Below are 17,834 nucleotides of genomic sequence, written 5' to 3' on the forward strand. Positions count from 1 at the left end.
ACTATGGGACAATTTAGCATGGCCAATCCACCCTAACCTGCACATCCCTCGACACTATGGGACAAGTTAGCATGGCCAATCCACCCTAACCTGCACGTCCCTGGGCACTATGGGACAATTTCCCATGGCCAATCCACCCTAACCTGCACATCCCTGGACACTATGGGACAATTTAGCACGGCCAACCCACCCTAACCTGCACATCCCTGGGCACTATGGGACAATTTAGCACAGCCAATCCACCCTAACCTGCACGTCCCTGGGCACTATGGGACAATTTCCCATGGCCAATCCACCCTAACCTGCACATCTTTGGACTGCGGGTGGAAACCAGAGCACCCAGAGGAAATCCCAATCACAGAGGGGGAGAATGTGCAAGCTCCACGCAGACACGCTGCCCGAGGGTGGGATCGAACGCAGGTCCCTGGTGTCGTGAGGCAGCCTAGATGTGGACAAGATGATCCTTTGGTGGGAAATCCTCAACCGAAATGCAAGGCTCGCTGTTGAAAAGTCAGGGGTGGCCCATTTAAAATGGAAATGAGGTGAAATGTTCTCTCAGAAGATTGCAAGCCATTGGAACTCTGTCCATGAATCGGCATGAATGAAGCAGAGTCCGTGAGTATTTTTAAGACTGTGGTGTTTAAGCACAGAGGGGTGAAAGGTCATCAGAGTAGGATATGATGTCACAATCGGTTCAGACATGATCTTGGTGAACATAGGAGCAGGGCGATAGGCTGAATGGCCTACTCTTCTTCCAGATTCATTCCTGTGTGAACATAATGCATTGTTGCCAATCTTATTTTACAGTTCGATCAGAGCAGAGAGATTGAAGGGGGGAAGTTCTCTTACGACGCTGTTCAAAAGAGGATTTTTGCCTTCAAAGTAAAGTACTTTTCAAATGGCACTACACTGCAAGAGATGGAATTCCTGCTATTTCAGGAGGTGAGTTTTCAAGGGACAGATGACTGACGTTAACCCCTCTGATTCCCTCTCTCCATAACCGAGACCTTCAAAGGGACTGTTTCTGCAGGTGGGTCAACCGTGGTCCATACAGCACAGCAGGAAACCATTCTCGATCCGAGCTTCAGCCTTCAGGATTGAAAAAGCATCATTAGAGATTCAAATAACGTGCCACGCCCTGTGTTAATCGCATGTAAAATTGTTCCAACCCAACACTCCCCAGGACAGGGAGAGCACGGGGTTAGATACAGAGTAAAGCTCCCTCTACACTGTCCCCCATCAAACACTCCCAGGACAGGGAGAGCACGGGGTTAGATACAGAGTAAAGCTCCCTCTGCACTGTCCCCATCAAACACTCCCAAGACAGGGACAGCACGGGGTTAGATACAGAGTAAAGCTGCCTCTACACTGTCCCCCATCAAACAATCCCAGGACAGAGACAGAATGGGGTTAGATACAGAATAAAGCTCCCTCTATACTGTCCCCCATCAAACAATCCCAGGACAGGGACAATACGGAGTTAGATACAGAGTAAAGCTCTCTCTACACTGACCCCCATCAAACACTCCCCAGGACAGGGACAGCATGGAGTTAGATACAGAGTAAAGCTCACTCTACACTGTTCCCCATCAAACACTCCCAGGACAGGGAATCGATGTTTTGGGCATAAGCCCTTCTTCAGGAATGAGGCTGGTGTGCCAAGCGGGCTGAGATAAAAGGGTGTGGGGGGGGGGGAGATTTGGGGGAGGGGCACCTGGAATATGATAGGTGGAAGGAGGTGAGGGTGAGGGTGATAGGCCGGAGAGGGGGTGGGGGCGGAGAGGTCAGGAAGAAGATTGCAGGTCAAGAGGGCGGTGCTGAGTCTGAGGGTTGGGACTGAGATAAGGTGGGGGGAGGGGAAATGAGGAAGCTGGAGAAATCTACATTCATCCCTTGTGGTTGGAGGGTTCCTAGGCGGAAGATGAGGCGCTCTTCCTCCAGCCGTGGTGTTGCCATGGTCTAATGATGGAGGAGGCCAAGGACCTGCATGTCCTTGATGGAGTGGGAGGGGGAGTTAAAGTGTTCCGCCATGGGGCGGTTGGGTTGGTTGGTGTGGGTGTCCCGGAGGTGTTCCCTGAAACATTCCGCAAGTAGGCAGCCTGTCTCCCCAATATAGAGGAGGCTACATCGGGTGCAGCAGATGCAGTAAATGATGTGTGTGGAGGTGCAGGTGAATTTGCGACGGATATGGAAGGATCCATTGGGGCCTTGGAGGGAGGTGAGGGGAGAGGTGTGGGCGCAAGTTTTGTACTTCTTGTGGTTGAAGGGGAAGGTGCCGGGAGTGGAGGTTGGGTCGGTGGGGGGTGTGGACCTGACAAGGGAGTCGCGGAGGGAGTGGTCTTTCCGGAACGCTGATAGGGGAGGGGAGGGAAATATATCCCTGGTGGTGGGGTCTGTTTGGAGGTGGCGGAAATGATGGAGGATGATACGATGTATCTGGAGGTTGGTGGGGTGGTAGGTGAGGGCCAGTGGGGTTCTGTCCTGGTGGCGATTGGAGGGGCGGGGCTCAAGGGCGGAGGAGCGGGAAGTTGAGGAGATGCGGTGGAGGGCATCGTCGACCACGTTCGGAGGGGACATGGTCGACGTTGCTCTCCACCGCATCTCCTCCACTTCCTGCATCCCCTCCGACGTTGTCCCTCTAACCACACGGGATGAATGTAGATTTCTCCAGCTTCCTCATTTTTCCTATCGTACTCCCAGCGCCCCTCCCCCAAATTCCCTCCCCCACTCCCCCCTACCTTTTATCTTAACCTGCTTGGCACACCAGCCTCATTCCTGAAGAAGGGCTTATGCCTGAAACGTCGATTCTCCTGCTCCTCGGATGCTGTGTGGCCTGCTGCGCTTTTCCAGCACTACACCTTTCAACTCTGGTCTCCAGCATCTGCAGTCCTCACTTACTCCCAGGACAGGGACAGCACAGGGCTAGATTCAGAGTAAAGCTCCCTCTACACTGTCCGCGATCAAACAATCCCAGGACAGGGACAGAACGGGGTTAGGTGCAGAGTAAAGCTCCCTCTGCTATGTCCCATCAAACACTCCCAGGACAGGGACAGCACTAGTTCAATTATGCCTTACCCTCTAATCTCATGTAGTAGGGATAGTCAGCATGGCTTTGTGCGTGGGAAATCATGTCTCACAAACTTTATTGAGTTTTCTGAAGAAGTAACAAAAAGGATTGATTAGGGCAGAGCAGGACATGATCTATGTGGACTTCTCATGGAATACAAGGAGAACTAGCCATTTGGATACAGAACTGGCTCAAAGGTAGAAGACAGAGGGTGGTGATGGAGGGTTGTTTTTCAGACTGGAGGCCTGTGACCAGTGGAGTGCCACAAGGATCGGTGCTGGGTCCACTACTTTCCATCATAAATGGTTTGGATGTGTGCATAAAGGGTATAGTTAGTAAGTTTGCAAATAACACCAAAATTGGAGGTTTACTGGCCAGCAAAGAAGGTTCCCTCAGAGTACAATGGGACCTTGATCAGATGGGCCAATGGGCTGAGGAGTGGCAGATGGAGTTTAATTTAGATAAATGTGAGGTCCTGCATTTTGGAAAGGCAAATCAGGGAAGGGCTTGTACACTTAATGGTAAGGTCCTAGGGAGTGTTGCTGATCAAAGAGACCTTGGAGTGCAGGTTCATAGCTCCTTGAAAGTACAGTCGCAGATGGATAGGATAGTGAAGAAGGCTTTCCTTTATTGGTCAGAGTATTGAGTATCGGAGTTTAGAGGTCATGTTGTGGCTGTACAGGACATTGCATAGGCCTGCAATTCTGGTCTCCTTCTTATCGGAAGGATGTTGTGAAATTTAAAACGGTTCAGAAAAGATTTACAAGGACGTTGCCAGGGTTGGAGGGTTTGAGCTGTAGGGAGAAGCTGAATAGGCTGGGGCTGTTTTCCCTGGAGCGTCGGAGGCTGAGGGGTTACTTTACAGAGGTTTATAAAATCATGCCGGACATTGATAGGATAAACAGACAAAGTCTTTTTCCTGGGGTGGGGGAGTCTAGAACTAGAGGGCCTATGTTTAGGGTGAGAGAGGAAAGATGTAAAAGGGACCGAAGGGCCAACTTTTTCACCCAGAGGGTGGTACGTGTGTGGAATGAGCTGCCAGAGGAAGTGGTGGAGGCTGGTACAATTGCAGCATTGAAAAGACTTCTGGATGGGTATATGAATAGGAAGGGTTTGGAGGGCCAAGTGCTGGCAAATGGGACTAGATTAGGTTGGGATATCTGGTCGGCATGGACAAGTTGGACCGAAGGGTCTGTTTCTGTGCTGTCCATCTCTCTGACTCTATGACCTGTATTTTGTCTACAGTCCCCGTGTGCAATTCTGCAATAGATTCAAATATTATATCTAAACATCCTCCTTTTCCAGCTTCAAATTTCATGATGCAATTGATCTCAACAGGTCATACTGAAAATACACGTGTAAATAGTTATGAACAGAATTCCCTACAAGAACAGCTATAGTGGCATAGTGGTTAGTACAGCCGCCTCACAGCATCAGGGCCCCAGGTTCGATTCCAGCCTGCACATTCTCCCTGTGTCTGCGTGGGTTTCCTCCAGGTGCTCTGGTTTCCTCCCCCAGTCTAAGGACGTGCAGGTCAGGTGAATTGGCCATGTAAATTGCCCGTAGTGTTAGGTGCATTAGTCAAAGGGAAAAGGATCTGGATGGGTAACTCTTCGGAGGGTCAGTGTGGACTTGTTGGGCTGAAGGGCCTGTTTCCACACTGTAGGGAATCTAATCTAATCTAATCAAACAGCTACAGGAACAGCCTCTGTCTCTGTTGTTCCAGAATGCAGCCATTAGGACTGATGTAGTTCCACTCAGAACTGGGTTGTGGCACAAAGTTCCCTTGTCTAACTGATCTCTCTCTTTCCTTCTGCTTGCAGTCTGTCCGCTACCAGTTCTACCCAGAGAGCAGAAAATGTGTGAAGTCTGCTCTCCATACTCCATTCCAGTACATCGCAGTTCCCTCTAATGCAACATTAATCACTCAGACATACGTTGGTGGCTCCTCTGACCCACAAGAGGGGGTGCTGGTCAATATCTGGAACGTTGAAACTGGTGATGGTGGTAAGTGTAAAAGCAGACTCCTGCGCGCGCTCTGTGTGTTGCCTCTCCACCCCCTGGTCACAGCCTTGCAGACACTGTTCACTCTCCAGCACATCATCAGCACTTCAGGGCCTTGGCAGGGGTGTGCCACTTTGGAGGGCATTGTGTGTCAGGTCAATGTTGGCCTCACCCAAAGACTAATGAGTTCCAAATGAGGTCTCTGACATTCCTGATGAAGGGCTTATGCCTGAAACGTCGATTCTCCTGCTCCTTGGATGCTGCCTGACCTGCTGTGCTTTTCCAGCGCCTCATATTTCATCTGATTTACATACAAGAGCTGTTCTGCAGATATAGACATTACAATTAACCCAGCAATACTTGCCATTTTGTGAGAGAGATGTCCTAACCACTCTTGGTATGCAGAAGAAATTTTAGATCTTATATCATTTTTTTCTCTTCAATTCTGAAAGAGGAAGTCATGTTGGGGTTGTACAGGACATTGGTGAGGCCTCGTCTGGAGTACTGTGTCCAGTTCTGGTCACCCTGTTAGAGGAAGGATATTATTAAACTGGAGAGGGGTCAAAAGAGATTTACCAGGATGTTGCCGGGTAGGGCAAGTTTGAGTTATAAAGAAAGGCTGGGACTTTTTTCACTGGAGCGTAGCAAGTTGAAAGGCGATCTGATAGATAGGCGATCATAAAGTAATGAGAGGTACAGATCAAGTCAATGGTAGTTGACTTTTTCCGAGGATGGAGGATTTCAAGATTAGGGGGCATATTTTTAATGGGAGTGGAGAGAGATTTTAACAAGACATAAGGGGCAAATTTTTTTACACAGATGGTGGTTCACGTGTGGAACAGATTTTCTGTGGAAGTGGTGGATGTGGGTGCCAATACAGCGCTTAAAAGACATTTGGGTAGACACATGAACAGGAAAGGGTTTGGAGGGATATGGGCCAGGAGCAGGCAGGTGGGTCTAGTTTAGTTTGGGATTACGGACTCGTTGGACTGAAGCATTTCCGGAAGCATTCCCAGTAACAATTGGGAATATGACGTTTCTAGTGTTGGGATTGTGGAGGTGAACGAATGAGATACATGGGCCAACTGCTGCCAAATGGGACTGGATTAATTTAGGATATCTGGTCAGCATGAACAAGTTGGATGGAGGGGTCTGTTTTCATGATGTACAGCTGTATGACTCTATGCTGGTGACAGGAATGAGTACGAGGTTGTAGTCTTTGTCTGTGCCAGACTGAGACAGCACGGTTCCCTTTTCAAAGTTGCTGGGACTGACCTTTGACACTTAAAAAAAAGAATTCATTCACGAGCTGGCATTTATTTATTGTCCTCCCAGAGGGCAGTTAATTGTCAACCACATTGCTGTGAGCCTGTAGCCACATGTAAACCAGATCAGGTAAGGACAACATAGAGTCACACAGCACGGAAACAGACCCTTCAGTCCGACTCGTCCATGCTGACTGCAATCCCAAACTAACCTAGTCCCACCTGCCTGCTCCTGGCCCATCTCCCTCCAAACCCTTCCTTATTCATGTCCTTATCCAAATGTCTTTTACATGTTGTAACTGTCTCCGCATCCACCACTTCCTCTGGAAGTTCATTCCACACACAAACCTCTCCTTGTGTAAAAAGGTTGTATCTCGTGTTCATTTTAAAGCTCTCTCCTCTCTCACCTTAAAAGTATGGCCCCTAGTCTTGAAATCCCCCACCCCAAGAAAAAGGCACTTGCCATTCACCTTATCTACACCCCTCATCGTTTTATAAACCTCTATGAGGGTCACCCCTCAACCTCCTATACTCTGTGAAAGAACTCCCAGCCTATCCAGCCTCTCATAGAGTCACAGGGATGTACAGCACAGAAACAGACCCTTCAGTCCAACTTGTCCATGCCGACTGGATATCATTTATAAATCTGGTACCATTTGCCAGCACTTGGCCCATATCCCTCTAAACCCTTCCTATTCATGTCCCCATCCAGATGCCTTTTAAATGTTGTCATTGTACCAGCCTCCACCACTTGCTCTGGCAGCTCATTCCATACACGTACCACCCTCTGTGTGAAAGATTTGTCCTTTAGGTCCCTGTTAAATCTTTCCCCTCTCACCCTAAACCTATGCCCCTCTAGTTCTGGACTCCCCCACCCCAGGGAAAAGATCTTGTTTATTTACCCTATCCATGCCCCCTCATGATTTTATAAACCTCTATAAGGTCACCCCTCAGCCTCCGACGCTCCGGGGAAAACAGCCCCAGCCTGTTCAGCCTCTCCCTGTAGCTCAAACCCTCCAACCCTGGCAACATCCTCGTAAATCTTTTCTCAACCCTTTCACGTTTCGCAACATCCTTCCTGCAGGAGGGAGACCAGAACTGCGCCCAATATTCCTTACAACTCAAACCTCCATTCCCGGTAACATCCTGGTAAATCTCTTCAGCACCATCTCCAGCTTAATAATATCCTTCCTATTATAGGGTGACTGGAACTGGACACAGCACTCCAAACATGGCCTCACTAATGTCCTGTACAACCTCAACATGACACCCCAACTCCTGTCCTCAATGGTCTGAGCATTGAATGCCTTCCTAACCACCCTATCTATATGTGATGCAAATTTCAAAGAAATATGTACCTGAACCCCTAGATCTCTCTGTTCTATAACACTACCCAAGGCCCTATTTTTAATTGTCTCAGTCCTGCCCTTGTGTGTTTTACCAAAATGAAATGTCTTGCATTTATCCAAATTAAACTCCATTTGCCAGTCTTCAGCCCATTGACCCAATCAAACAAGATCTCTTTGCGATCTTAGGTAACCTTCTTCACAATCCACTATGCCACCAGCCTTGGTGTCATCAGCAAACCTACTGACCATGTCTCCTATATCCTCATCCAAATCGTTTGTACAAAGGACAAACAAAAATGGACCCAGCCCCAAACCCTGCGGAACACTGCTGGTTATAGGCCTCTGAAAAACCACCCTCCAACTCTCACTCCATCTCCTGCCGTTAAGCCAAATTTGTATCCAACTGGCAAGCTCACCCTGAATGCAATGTGATCTAACTTTACGAATGAGTCGGCCGTGTGGAATCCTGTCAGGATGAGAATAAGTCCTGCCCCCGTTTGTTTTACCAAAATGCAGCAAATCTTCTTCCCTGAAGAACATTAGTGAACCAGAGGTATTTTGTCGGCGTGGGTTTCCTCCGGGTGCTCCGGTTTCCTCCCACAGTCCAAAGATGTGCAGGTTAGGGTGAACTGGCCGTGCTAAATTGCCCGTAGTGTTAGGTGAAGGGGTAAATGTAGGGGAATAGGTCTGGGTGGGTTGTGCTTCGGCGGGTCGGTGTGGACTTGTTAGGCCGAAGGGCCTGTTTCCACACCGTAAGTAATCTAATCTAATCTAAATGGACACCAGTTTCATGATCACCGTTCAACTCTTAATTCCAGCTATTTATTGAACTGAAATTTCAGCATCTCAGACCCGTCTCTCCGATCGTGTCCTGGGTCTGTGGATTAATAGTCTAACGATTGTATGACTAGGCCACTGCTTCTGCAAACTTCCCAGCGTTTATTGCTTTATAGACAATTGGAAGATGTTGCTAACATTTCTGTTGTTGGTTTCTCGTGTTAATATGACCTCATCACGTTTTGTTTTCCAGTTCCCTACATCTTGACCTTCACTGCATATGGATGCCTACCGTTGTCCGTTAACTACTTCTGTAAAGAGAAGGGATGGATTGTTGAATCGTGAGTTGGCCAACGGTTTATGTCTTCAGTTTTATACCTGGGCCTTCCCACTCTTGCAGCCCATGTCTTTCTGACCCCTCATGCTCCCTGGGCTGGAGGTAGAAAGGCTCACAGTGGACAGGTTTGTCAGCCACGTGACTGACTGAGCCCCACTCTCTCTCCGTTCAGCAACGAAACAGATATTGTCCTTCCGGAGGTTCGGATTGGAGTGGTATTTATTCTCTCCCACCTCAATCCTGAGCCCAGACCCACTGCTGTGCCTTAAATTTTGAAACATTGTGTGCAATTCTGGTCTCCCTCCTATCGGAAGGATGTTATGAAACTTGAAAGGGTTCAGGAAAGATTTACAAGGATGTTGCCAGGGTTGGAGGGTTTGAGCTACAGGGAGAGGCTGAACAGGCTGGGGCTGTTTTCCCTGGAGCGTTGGAGGCTGAGGTGTGACCTTATAGAGGTTTGTAAAATCATGAGGGGCATGGATAAGATAAATAGGCAAGGTCTTTTCCCTGGGGTGGGGGAGTCCAGAACTAGAGGGGCATAGGTTTAGGATGAGAGGGCAAAGATATGAGGGACTGAAGGGGCAACTTTTTCATACAGAGGGTGGTGTTTGTATGGAATGAGCTGCCAGAGGAAGTGGTGGTGGCTGGTACAATGACAACATTTAAAAGGCATCTGGATGGGGACATGAATAGGAAGGGTTTAGAGGGATACGGGCCAAGTGCTGGCAAATGGTACCAGATTTATATACGATATCCAGTCGGCATGAACGAGTTGGAGTGAAGGGTCTGTTTTTGTGCTGTACATCTCTATGACTCCAAATGCAATCCAGTCTTCCTACCCTGCCCTTATACGCTGGATGTTTCCAATCTCCTGTTTACATATTTCTCCTACAATAGTAGGAGGTGCTTATTGCATTCACCCATACAGTCAAAGATGTTTGCGGCATAGAAAAGGCTGTTCAGCACATCTAGTCCAGGCCACCCAGTTTTCACAAATTAAACCCGTCCCATTTGCCTGCGTTTGGTCCATATCCCTCCAGACCCATCCCATCCATGTACCTGTCCAAATGTTTCTTAAATGACAAAACTGTACTCACCTCCACCACTACCTCTGGCAGCTTGTTCCAAACACTCACCACCCTCTGTGTGAACAAATTGCCCCTCAGGATCCTTTTGTATCTCTCCCCTCTCACCTCTAGTTTTAGATGGCCCTACCATGAGGAGAAGCTGTTGGCTACCTACCATATCTATTCCCCTTGTGATTTTATGAACCTCTATAAGATCACCCATCAGTCTTCTACCCTCCAGGGAAAAAAAGTCCCAGCCTACCCAGCTTTTCCTTATAACTCAAACCTTCCAGTCCAGGTCACATCCTAGTAAATTTTTTCTGCATTATTTCAAGATCAATAATATCCTTTCTATAGTAGGGCGGCCAGAATTGCATGCAATAATCCAAATGTGTCCTCACCAACATCTTGTACAACTACAACAAGACGTCCCCTGTCCTATAACTACTGCAGAGATAGCAATGCAAAAACCTGGGCTAAACCCCTCATCAGTACTCAGAACATAAAACACAGAATAGCACAGCACAGGAACAGGCCCTTCGGCCCACAATGTTGTGCCAAGCTTGACACCAAATTAAACTCATCCCTTCTGCCTGCCCTTGGTCCCTATCCCTCCATTCCTGGCATAATCATGTGTTTATCTAAAAGCCGCTTCAACACCCCTATCATATCTGCCCCACCATCACCCCTGGCCGTGTGTTCCTCACTCCTACCACTCTCTGTGTAAAAAAAAAACTTGCCCCCCACATCTCCTTTGAACGTTCCCCCTCTCACCTTAAATGTGTGTCCCCTCGTATTAGACATTCCAACACTGGGAAAAAGATTCAGCCCATCAACCTTATCTGTGCATCTCATAATTTTGTAGCCTTCTATCAAGTCTCCCCTCAGTCTCCAGAGAAAACAACCTGAATTTTTCCAGCCTCTCCTTACAGCTCATACCCTCTAATCCAGGCAGCATCCTGGGATACCTCTTCTGCACCTTCTCTATAGACTCCACATCCTTCCTATAGTGTGGTGACCAGAATTGAACGAAATACTCTAACTGCGACCTGACCAATGTCTCATAGAGCTGCAGTGTGACATCCTAACTCTTGTACTCAATTCCCCGACCAGTAAAGGCAAGCATGCCTTACACCTTCTTTACCACCCTGTCTACTTGTGTGGCCACTTTCAGGGAGCTATAGACTTGAACCCCAAGATCCCTCTGTACATCAACGCTGTTCAGGGTCCTGCCATTAACTTCTCCTTTAACATTCAATTTCCCAAAATGCAGCACCTCACACTTACCCGGATTAAACTCCATCTGCCATTATCTGCAACTGATCCCTATCCCGCTGTATCCTTGGACACCTTCTACACCATCCACAACTCCATTGATCTTTGTATCATCTGCAAACTTCCGAATCCACCCATCTACATTTTCATCCAAGTCATTTATTTATATCACAAACAGCAGAGGTCCCATGCAGAGCCCTATGGAACACCACTAGTCCCAGCCCTCCAGTCTGAGAAACTCACTTGCATCACTAGCCTCTGCCTTCTATGGGCAAGCCAATTCTGAATCCACACGGCCAAGTCACCGGGGATCCCATGCATCTTAATCTCCTGGATGAGTCTAACTTGAGGAACCTTGTCGAAAGACTTACTCAAATCTATGTAAACAGCATCCACTGCGGTACCCTCATCTAGCACTATCATCACTTCCTCGAAAATTTCTGTCAAGTTAGGAAGACATGACCTGCCCTACACAAAGCCATGCTGACTGTCCCGAATTAGACCATGCTTTTCCAAATGCACGTAAATCCTATCCCTAAGACTTCTCTCCAGCAGTTTCCCAATCACCGATGTGAGACTCGCCGGTCTATAATTTCCTAAATTATCCCTATTTCCCTTCTTGAACAGAGGACCAACACTAGCTACTCCCCAGTTCTCTGGAACCTCTCCAGTGGCTAGCAAGAATACAAAGATCTTAGTCAAGGTCCCAGCAATCTCCCCTCCTGCCTCTCTCAATAACCTGGGGGAGGTACCATGGGGCCCTGGCAGACATATCCACCTTAATGCTCTTCAAGAGATCCAACACCACTTCTTTCTTGATCTCAAAATGCCCTTGCATATGAGCACGCTCCACACTAATCACACTATCCTCCATATCCTTCTCTTGGGTGAATACCAACGCAAAGTACTCATTTAAGATCTCACCCACATCCTCTGCCTTAAAGCACAAGTCCCCTCCTTTATCCTTAGGTGGTCCTACCTTCTCCCTCGTTCTCCTCTTGTTTTTGATATATCTATAGAATGCTTTGGGATTCTCTTTAACCTTATTTCATGGCTCCTTCTTGCTCTCCTAATTCCCTGCTTGAGTACTTTCCTGTCTTCCTTATATTCCTCACGAGTCCTGTCGGATTTTAGCTTCCTAAACTTTATATATGCTTGTTTTTTCCCTTTTGACTAAATTCATAATCTCCCTTGTATTGCAAGGGTCCCTTACCTTGCCATCTTGTCCTTCTCACTGAAACATGCTGGTCTTGAACCCTCATTAGCGGGTCTTTAAACAACTCCCACATGTCAGTTGTGGATTACATGATAATACCCTCCCAATTAACACTCCTAGCTCCTACCTAATACTGCCATAATTTGCCCTTTCCATAAGGTCCTGACTTATCCTATTCATAGCTATCTGAAAACTTAAGGAGTTATGATCACTGTACCCAAATTGCTCTCCCATTGAAAGGTCAGTCACCTGGCCAGGTTCATTCACCAATACTAGGTCCAGGATGGCCCGTCCTCAAGTTGGACTCTTCACATACTGTTTCAGCAAACCCTCTTGGACGCACTTAACAAATTCTGCCTAGTGTAAGCCTCTTGCTCTAAGGGAGTCCCAGTCAATACTGGGGAAGTTAAAGTCACCCACTATGACAACTCTGTTTTTATTGCACCGTTCCATAATCTGCCTGCAATACTTGTTCCTCAAGAGGCTGTTGGGGAACCTATCTGAGTGATTGCACCCATCTTATTTTTGAGCTCTACCCACATTGCCTCGGTGGATGAACCGTCCCATACATCCTCTCTGAGTGCAACATTCTCCCTGATTAGTAATGCAACTCCTCCATCTCTTTTTCCCTTCCTCTCTACCTCAGCTAAAATACGAAACCCTGGAACACTGAGCAGCCAGTCCTGTCCGTCTCTCAACCAAGTCTCTGTAATCACCGCCACATCATAGTCCCAGGTACTGATCCAGGCTTGAAGCTCATTTGCCTTCCCTATTGCCCTCCTTGCACTGAAATAAACACACTTCAGTCCATTAGTACCAAGGGGCTCATTTACCTGTCTCTGCCTGTCCTTTCTTTCTGATTTACTGGTCTTAATATCTACCTTCCCCTCAATCCCCCTGCTTACTGACTCAACACCTCTGAAATATGTGCAGATGTGACCTCACTGAATACCTGATCTGAAAGACTCCTCTGACAGACCCTCAGCACTGAGCGTGTCAATCTCCATTATAGATATTTTCTGATCACCTTGTTCAGAGATACTTTTCTGGAATAGGTGGGATTTGAACCCAGGCCCCCTGGCTCAGATGTAGGGACACTGCCTCCTCAGCCTCAATTTTATACTGAAGGCCTGGGGCAGAGTCTGGCTCAGGGATTGAGCACGCTACCCATTACTGGTGTATGGTCCCCACTGCAGTAATGACCCATTTGAGTCACCAGAGGGAGCATGTGTATCATTGTTGGTGGGAGATCATTCACATTCCTTGGTCAATGGAGCATGTGATAATGTTAACCTGCACTCCCGAGATCCATGGGACCTGGATCATCTCAAAGCTCAACGAGTTTCACCGCTAAAGACTGTTTCATGCACCTCCACAAGCCCTGGGCAGATGCCAGCCTTTGAAAGCACACCCGCAGGTAGAAAGTAAATGTTAGCCTTTAGTTCTTCTCGTTCGGTAAGGGACATTGGGGTCCAGTGGACCATATTATGTGGACAGTGTAGGCCTTGAGCTGAGTTTCCTCTTCATTTCCCTCTCATGCAAGCCTTTATGAGTGTCAGTCACGGCTCGTGGCTAAACTCAAGGTCATGGAAGCAGCCTTTTCGGCCCAGCTCGTCCGTGCTGATCAGGTTTCCAAGACTGAACTCGTCCCTTTTGCCCATGTTTGGCCCATTTCCCTTTCCAATCAATCTACCTCTCCATTTGTTGTAACTGTACCCGCTTCTATCATTTCCTCTGGCAGCTCCTTGGCGTAAGGAGGCACTAACTGGCCGGTCTCCCTCCCTTTATCAGCCTGAACCCCAGCCTCCACGTGAAACCCCCATCTGTGCCTTTGTTAGGTCTGCCTCTGACTATCCCAACACACAACCTGGTTAACTGCTTTCAGGAAGCAGGAGCTTATCTCACATCCGGTCTCATTCACCAATCCCGTACCGACACTAGCCCCTGGGTTGGTCAGTGCCTTGACTTTTAAGATGCTCACTTTCGCTCTCACGCAGACCCATCCCTCCATATCTCTGTAACTTCCTCTCGCGCTACAAACATCAGGGGTCCCCTTGTTCCCGCAATTTTTATTTTGGCCTCTTACATAGGCCTAATCTTTGCCATCTGACGTATCATTTCCCTTTCCCTCCTGCGTTCAGGGAGCAACATTGGCGTCTGGTCAATTGATTTTAAAAATCTTGTTTTTTTTTCTCTCTCAAATCATGGACTCATCCCTCCCTAGCTCTGTAATGGCCTCCATTCGCACTTCCTGTTCAGACCTCTGCGCATCATTCATGCTGTTCCCTCCTGTATACCAGCTCCACCTTGGGTGACCAGGCCTTCAGTTCTAACTTAAACCAAGGCTTCGTAAATCGTGCCTACAATCCCTACAGTGCAGGAGCAGGCCATTCGGCCCACTGGATCCACAGCAACCCTCCAATGAGCATCTCACCCATCCCTACCCTATCCCTGAAACCCTGAATTTCCCATCGTCAATCCAGGGTAAAAACAATGACTGCAGATGCTGGAAACCAGATTCTAGATTAGAGTGGTGCTGGAAAAGCACAGCAGGTCAGGCAGCATCCGAGGAGCAGGAAAATTGATGTTTCGGGCAAACGCTCTTCCTCAGGGCCCTTGCCCGAAACGTTGATTTTCCTGCTCCTCTGATGCTGTCTGAACTGCTGTGTTTTTCCAGCACCACTCTAATCTAGAACCATCATCAATCCACCCTAACCTGCACATCCCTGGACACTATGGGACAATTTAGCGCGGCCAATCCAGCCTAACCTGCACATCCCTGGGCACTATGGGACAATTTAGCGCGGCCAATCCACCCTAACCTGCACATCCCTGGGCACTATGGGACAATTTAGCACGGCCAATCCACCCTAACCTGCACATCCCTGGGCACTATGGGACAATTTAGCACGGCCAATCCACCCTAACCTGCACATCCCTGGGCACTATGGGACAATTTAGCACGGCCAATCCACCCTAACCTGCACATCCCTGGGCACAATGGGACAATTTAGCACGGCCAATCCACCCTAACCTGCACATCCCTGGGCACTATGGGACAATTTAGCACGGCCAATCCACCCTATCGTGCATGTCTTTGGACTGCGGTAGGAAACTGGAGCACCTGGAGGGAACCCCACACGGACACGGGGAGAACATGCAAACTGCACACCGACAGTTGCCTGAGGCTGGAATCAAACCCAGGTTCCTGGCGCTGGGAGGCAGCAGTGTTGACCACTGAGCTATCGGAAATCCGACAGCATTACATCAGCTGTGGTCCTACGGTAACTGGCACCATCTATGTAAAAGCAAATAACTGCGGATGCTGGAATCTGAAACCAAAAGAGAAAATGCTGGAAAATCGCAGCAGGTCTGGCAGCATCTGTAAGGAGGGAAAAGAGCCTGACGTTTCGAGTCGAACTTACCCTTTGTCAAAGCTGGCACCCCCCGTTGACAGAGCTCTCACTGAACGGTTGTCCAGTCTTGACTCTGGGGTCATGGTGGGTCAAGGATTGGGATGTGCTACCTGAAAACCTTCCTCGTTGGCCGGGCATTTGGTCACCTGACCTCATGACTCACCCATTGTTTTGAAATGTGGACACCATCGCATGACCTGGTTAATTCCCGACAGCAAGCAGGAGCTTATCCCAAAACCCTGCTGTGCGTTTCACTAGCTCAAAGCTCCTGAATAAATGCTTGGTGGTGGCCATGCTTTCAGTTGCCTGGATCCTAATCTCTGGAATTCTCTTCTAACATCTCTCCACCTCTTCCCTCTCTGTGTCCTCTCCTTCAATGAGACCAGAGGAACACGAGAAATAGGAGCAGGAGTGGGCCATTCGGCCCCTCGAGCCCCGCTCCACCATTCAATCAGCTCACGGCTGGTCTTTACGTGGACTCAACTCCACTTACCCGCCCTCTCACCATAACCCTTAATTCCTTTACTGTTCAAACAAAGATAGATATCTTTGCCTTAAAAAAAAATTCAACAAGGTTGTCTCACTGGGCAGGGAATTACACAGATTCACAACCTTTTGAATGAAGACGTTCCTCCTCACCTCAGTCCTCAAGACGCTCCCCCTTATTTTGTCCCCTCGTTTCTAGTTTCACCCCTCCTCCTCCCCCACCCCCAAGTGGAAACAACCTCCCTGCTTCTATTCTGTCTATTCCCTTCGTCATTTCATATGTTTCTATAAAACCCTCCCTCATTCTTCAAAATTCCAATGAGTTATTCCCAGTCCACTCAAACTTCAAGAAGATTCTTACACGGTCCAAGTCTTCTGTCCCTCAGTATCTGTCAGATTGACAATCTTGTGAGTTGCTGTGAGTAAAAGACCCAATATAAATGCAAGTACTTGCTGTCTCATTTGACTCATTATGTTGACTGCCCGTTCAGATAACCATATGACAGCTCCTGGTCATCATGGGTGGCACGGTGACTCAGTGGTTAGCAGTGCTGTCGCACAGTGCCAGGGACTTGGGTTCAATCCCACCCTCAGGCAACTGTCTGTGCGGAGTTTGCACTTTCTCCCTGTGACTGCGTGGGTTTCCTCCCACAGTCCAAAGTTGTGCAGGTTAGGGTGGATTGGTTGTGCCAAATTGCCCCATGATGCAGGCTCGGTGGGTTACAGGGTAGGGGAAGTTGGTGTGGGTGGGATGCTCTTTGGAGGGTCTGTGTGGGCTGAATGGCGTGCTTCCACACTGCAGGGATTCTATGATATTGGTCGAAGCTACATGGAATCCAGTGTCCCGCTGCCAAACACCAGCACTAGAGTGCAATAGGTCACAAACAAACCATCTCACTGTTTGCAAAATCTGAACAGTTCAAATCGTTGGCTGCATTCTCCACGATAATGTCAGTTTGATGTCTGTGAGGTGCTTTTGGGATATTTCTGAACAAACCTTCAATCATACTGGTTTTGTTTTCTAATTTTTAGGATCAACAGTTTGACCACAGGGATCAGTGATCCGAATGTGTTTATCCCACCTGCATCATGCACTCAGCTGAATTGAGAATATTCTCTCTTGGAAGTGGTACAAAACGGAGGATTTATTTGATTCTAATAAAGAAAAGTTTCCATGCCAAATAAACCCTGAATCTGTATGGTTACACAGTGAGTGACCCTTACCCTGCTGAACAAAACACTGACTCTGTAGAGTTACACAGCGAGTGACCCTCATCCTGCTGAATAAACACTGATTCTGTACGGTTACACAGAGAGTGACCCTTAGCCTGCTGGATAAACACTGACTCTGTACAGTTACACAGTGAGTGACCCTTACCCTGCTGAATAAACACTGACTCTGTACGGTTACACAGAGAGTGACCCTTAGCCTGCTGGATAAACACTGACTCTGTACAGTTACACAGTGAGTGACCCTTACCCTGCTGAATAAACACTGACTCTGTACAGTTACACAGTGAGTGACCCTTACCCTGCTGAATAAACACTGACTCTGTACAGTTACACAGTGAGTGA

At 48.1% G+C, this 17,834-nt stretch overlaps 1 protein-coding gene across 2 annotated transcripts in view; it reads left to right on the plus strand.

Moving 5' to 3' along the window:
- LOC122541414 (ependymin-like) overlaps positions 1-17,445 on the plus strand; it is a 32,009-nt gene extending 14,564 nt beyond the window's left edge. For both annotated transcript variants that reach the window (XM_087983815.1, XM_087983816.1), the window contains exons 4-7: positions 808-942; positions 4,891-5,074; positions 8,716-8,803; positions 17,292-17,445. In XM_087983815.1, coding sequence (XP_087839941.1) covers positions 808-942; positions 4,891-5,074; positions 8,716-8,803; positions 17,292-17,367 — 483 coding nt within the window. In that variant the 3' untranslated portion in view covers positions 17,368-17,445. The remainder of the gene's footprint in view (positions 1-807; positions 943-4,890; positions 5,075-8,715; positions 8,804-17,291) is intronic.
- Positions 17,446-17,834: the final 389 nt, after the last annotated feature.

The sequence above is a fragment of the Chiloscyllium plagiosum genome, unplaced genomic scaffold (assembly GCF_037043375.1).
Source record: "Chiloscyllium plagiosum isolate Xiang-an unplaced genomic scaffold, Cpla_swu_hap1 HiC_scaffold_46, whole genome shotgun sequence".
Classification (NCBI taxonomy): Eukaryota; Metazoa; Chordata; class Chondrichthyes; order Orectolobiformes; family Hemiscylliidae; genus Chiloscyllium; species Chiloscyllium plagiosum.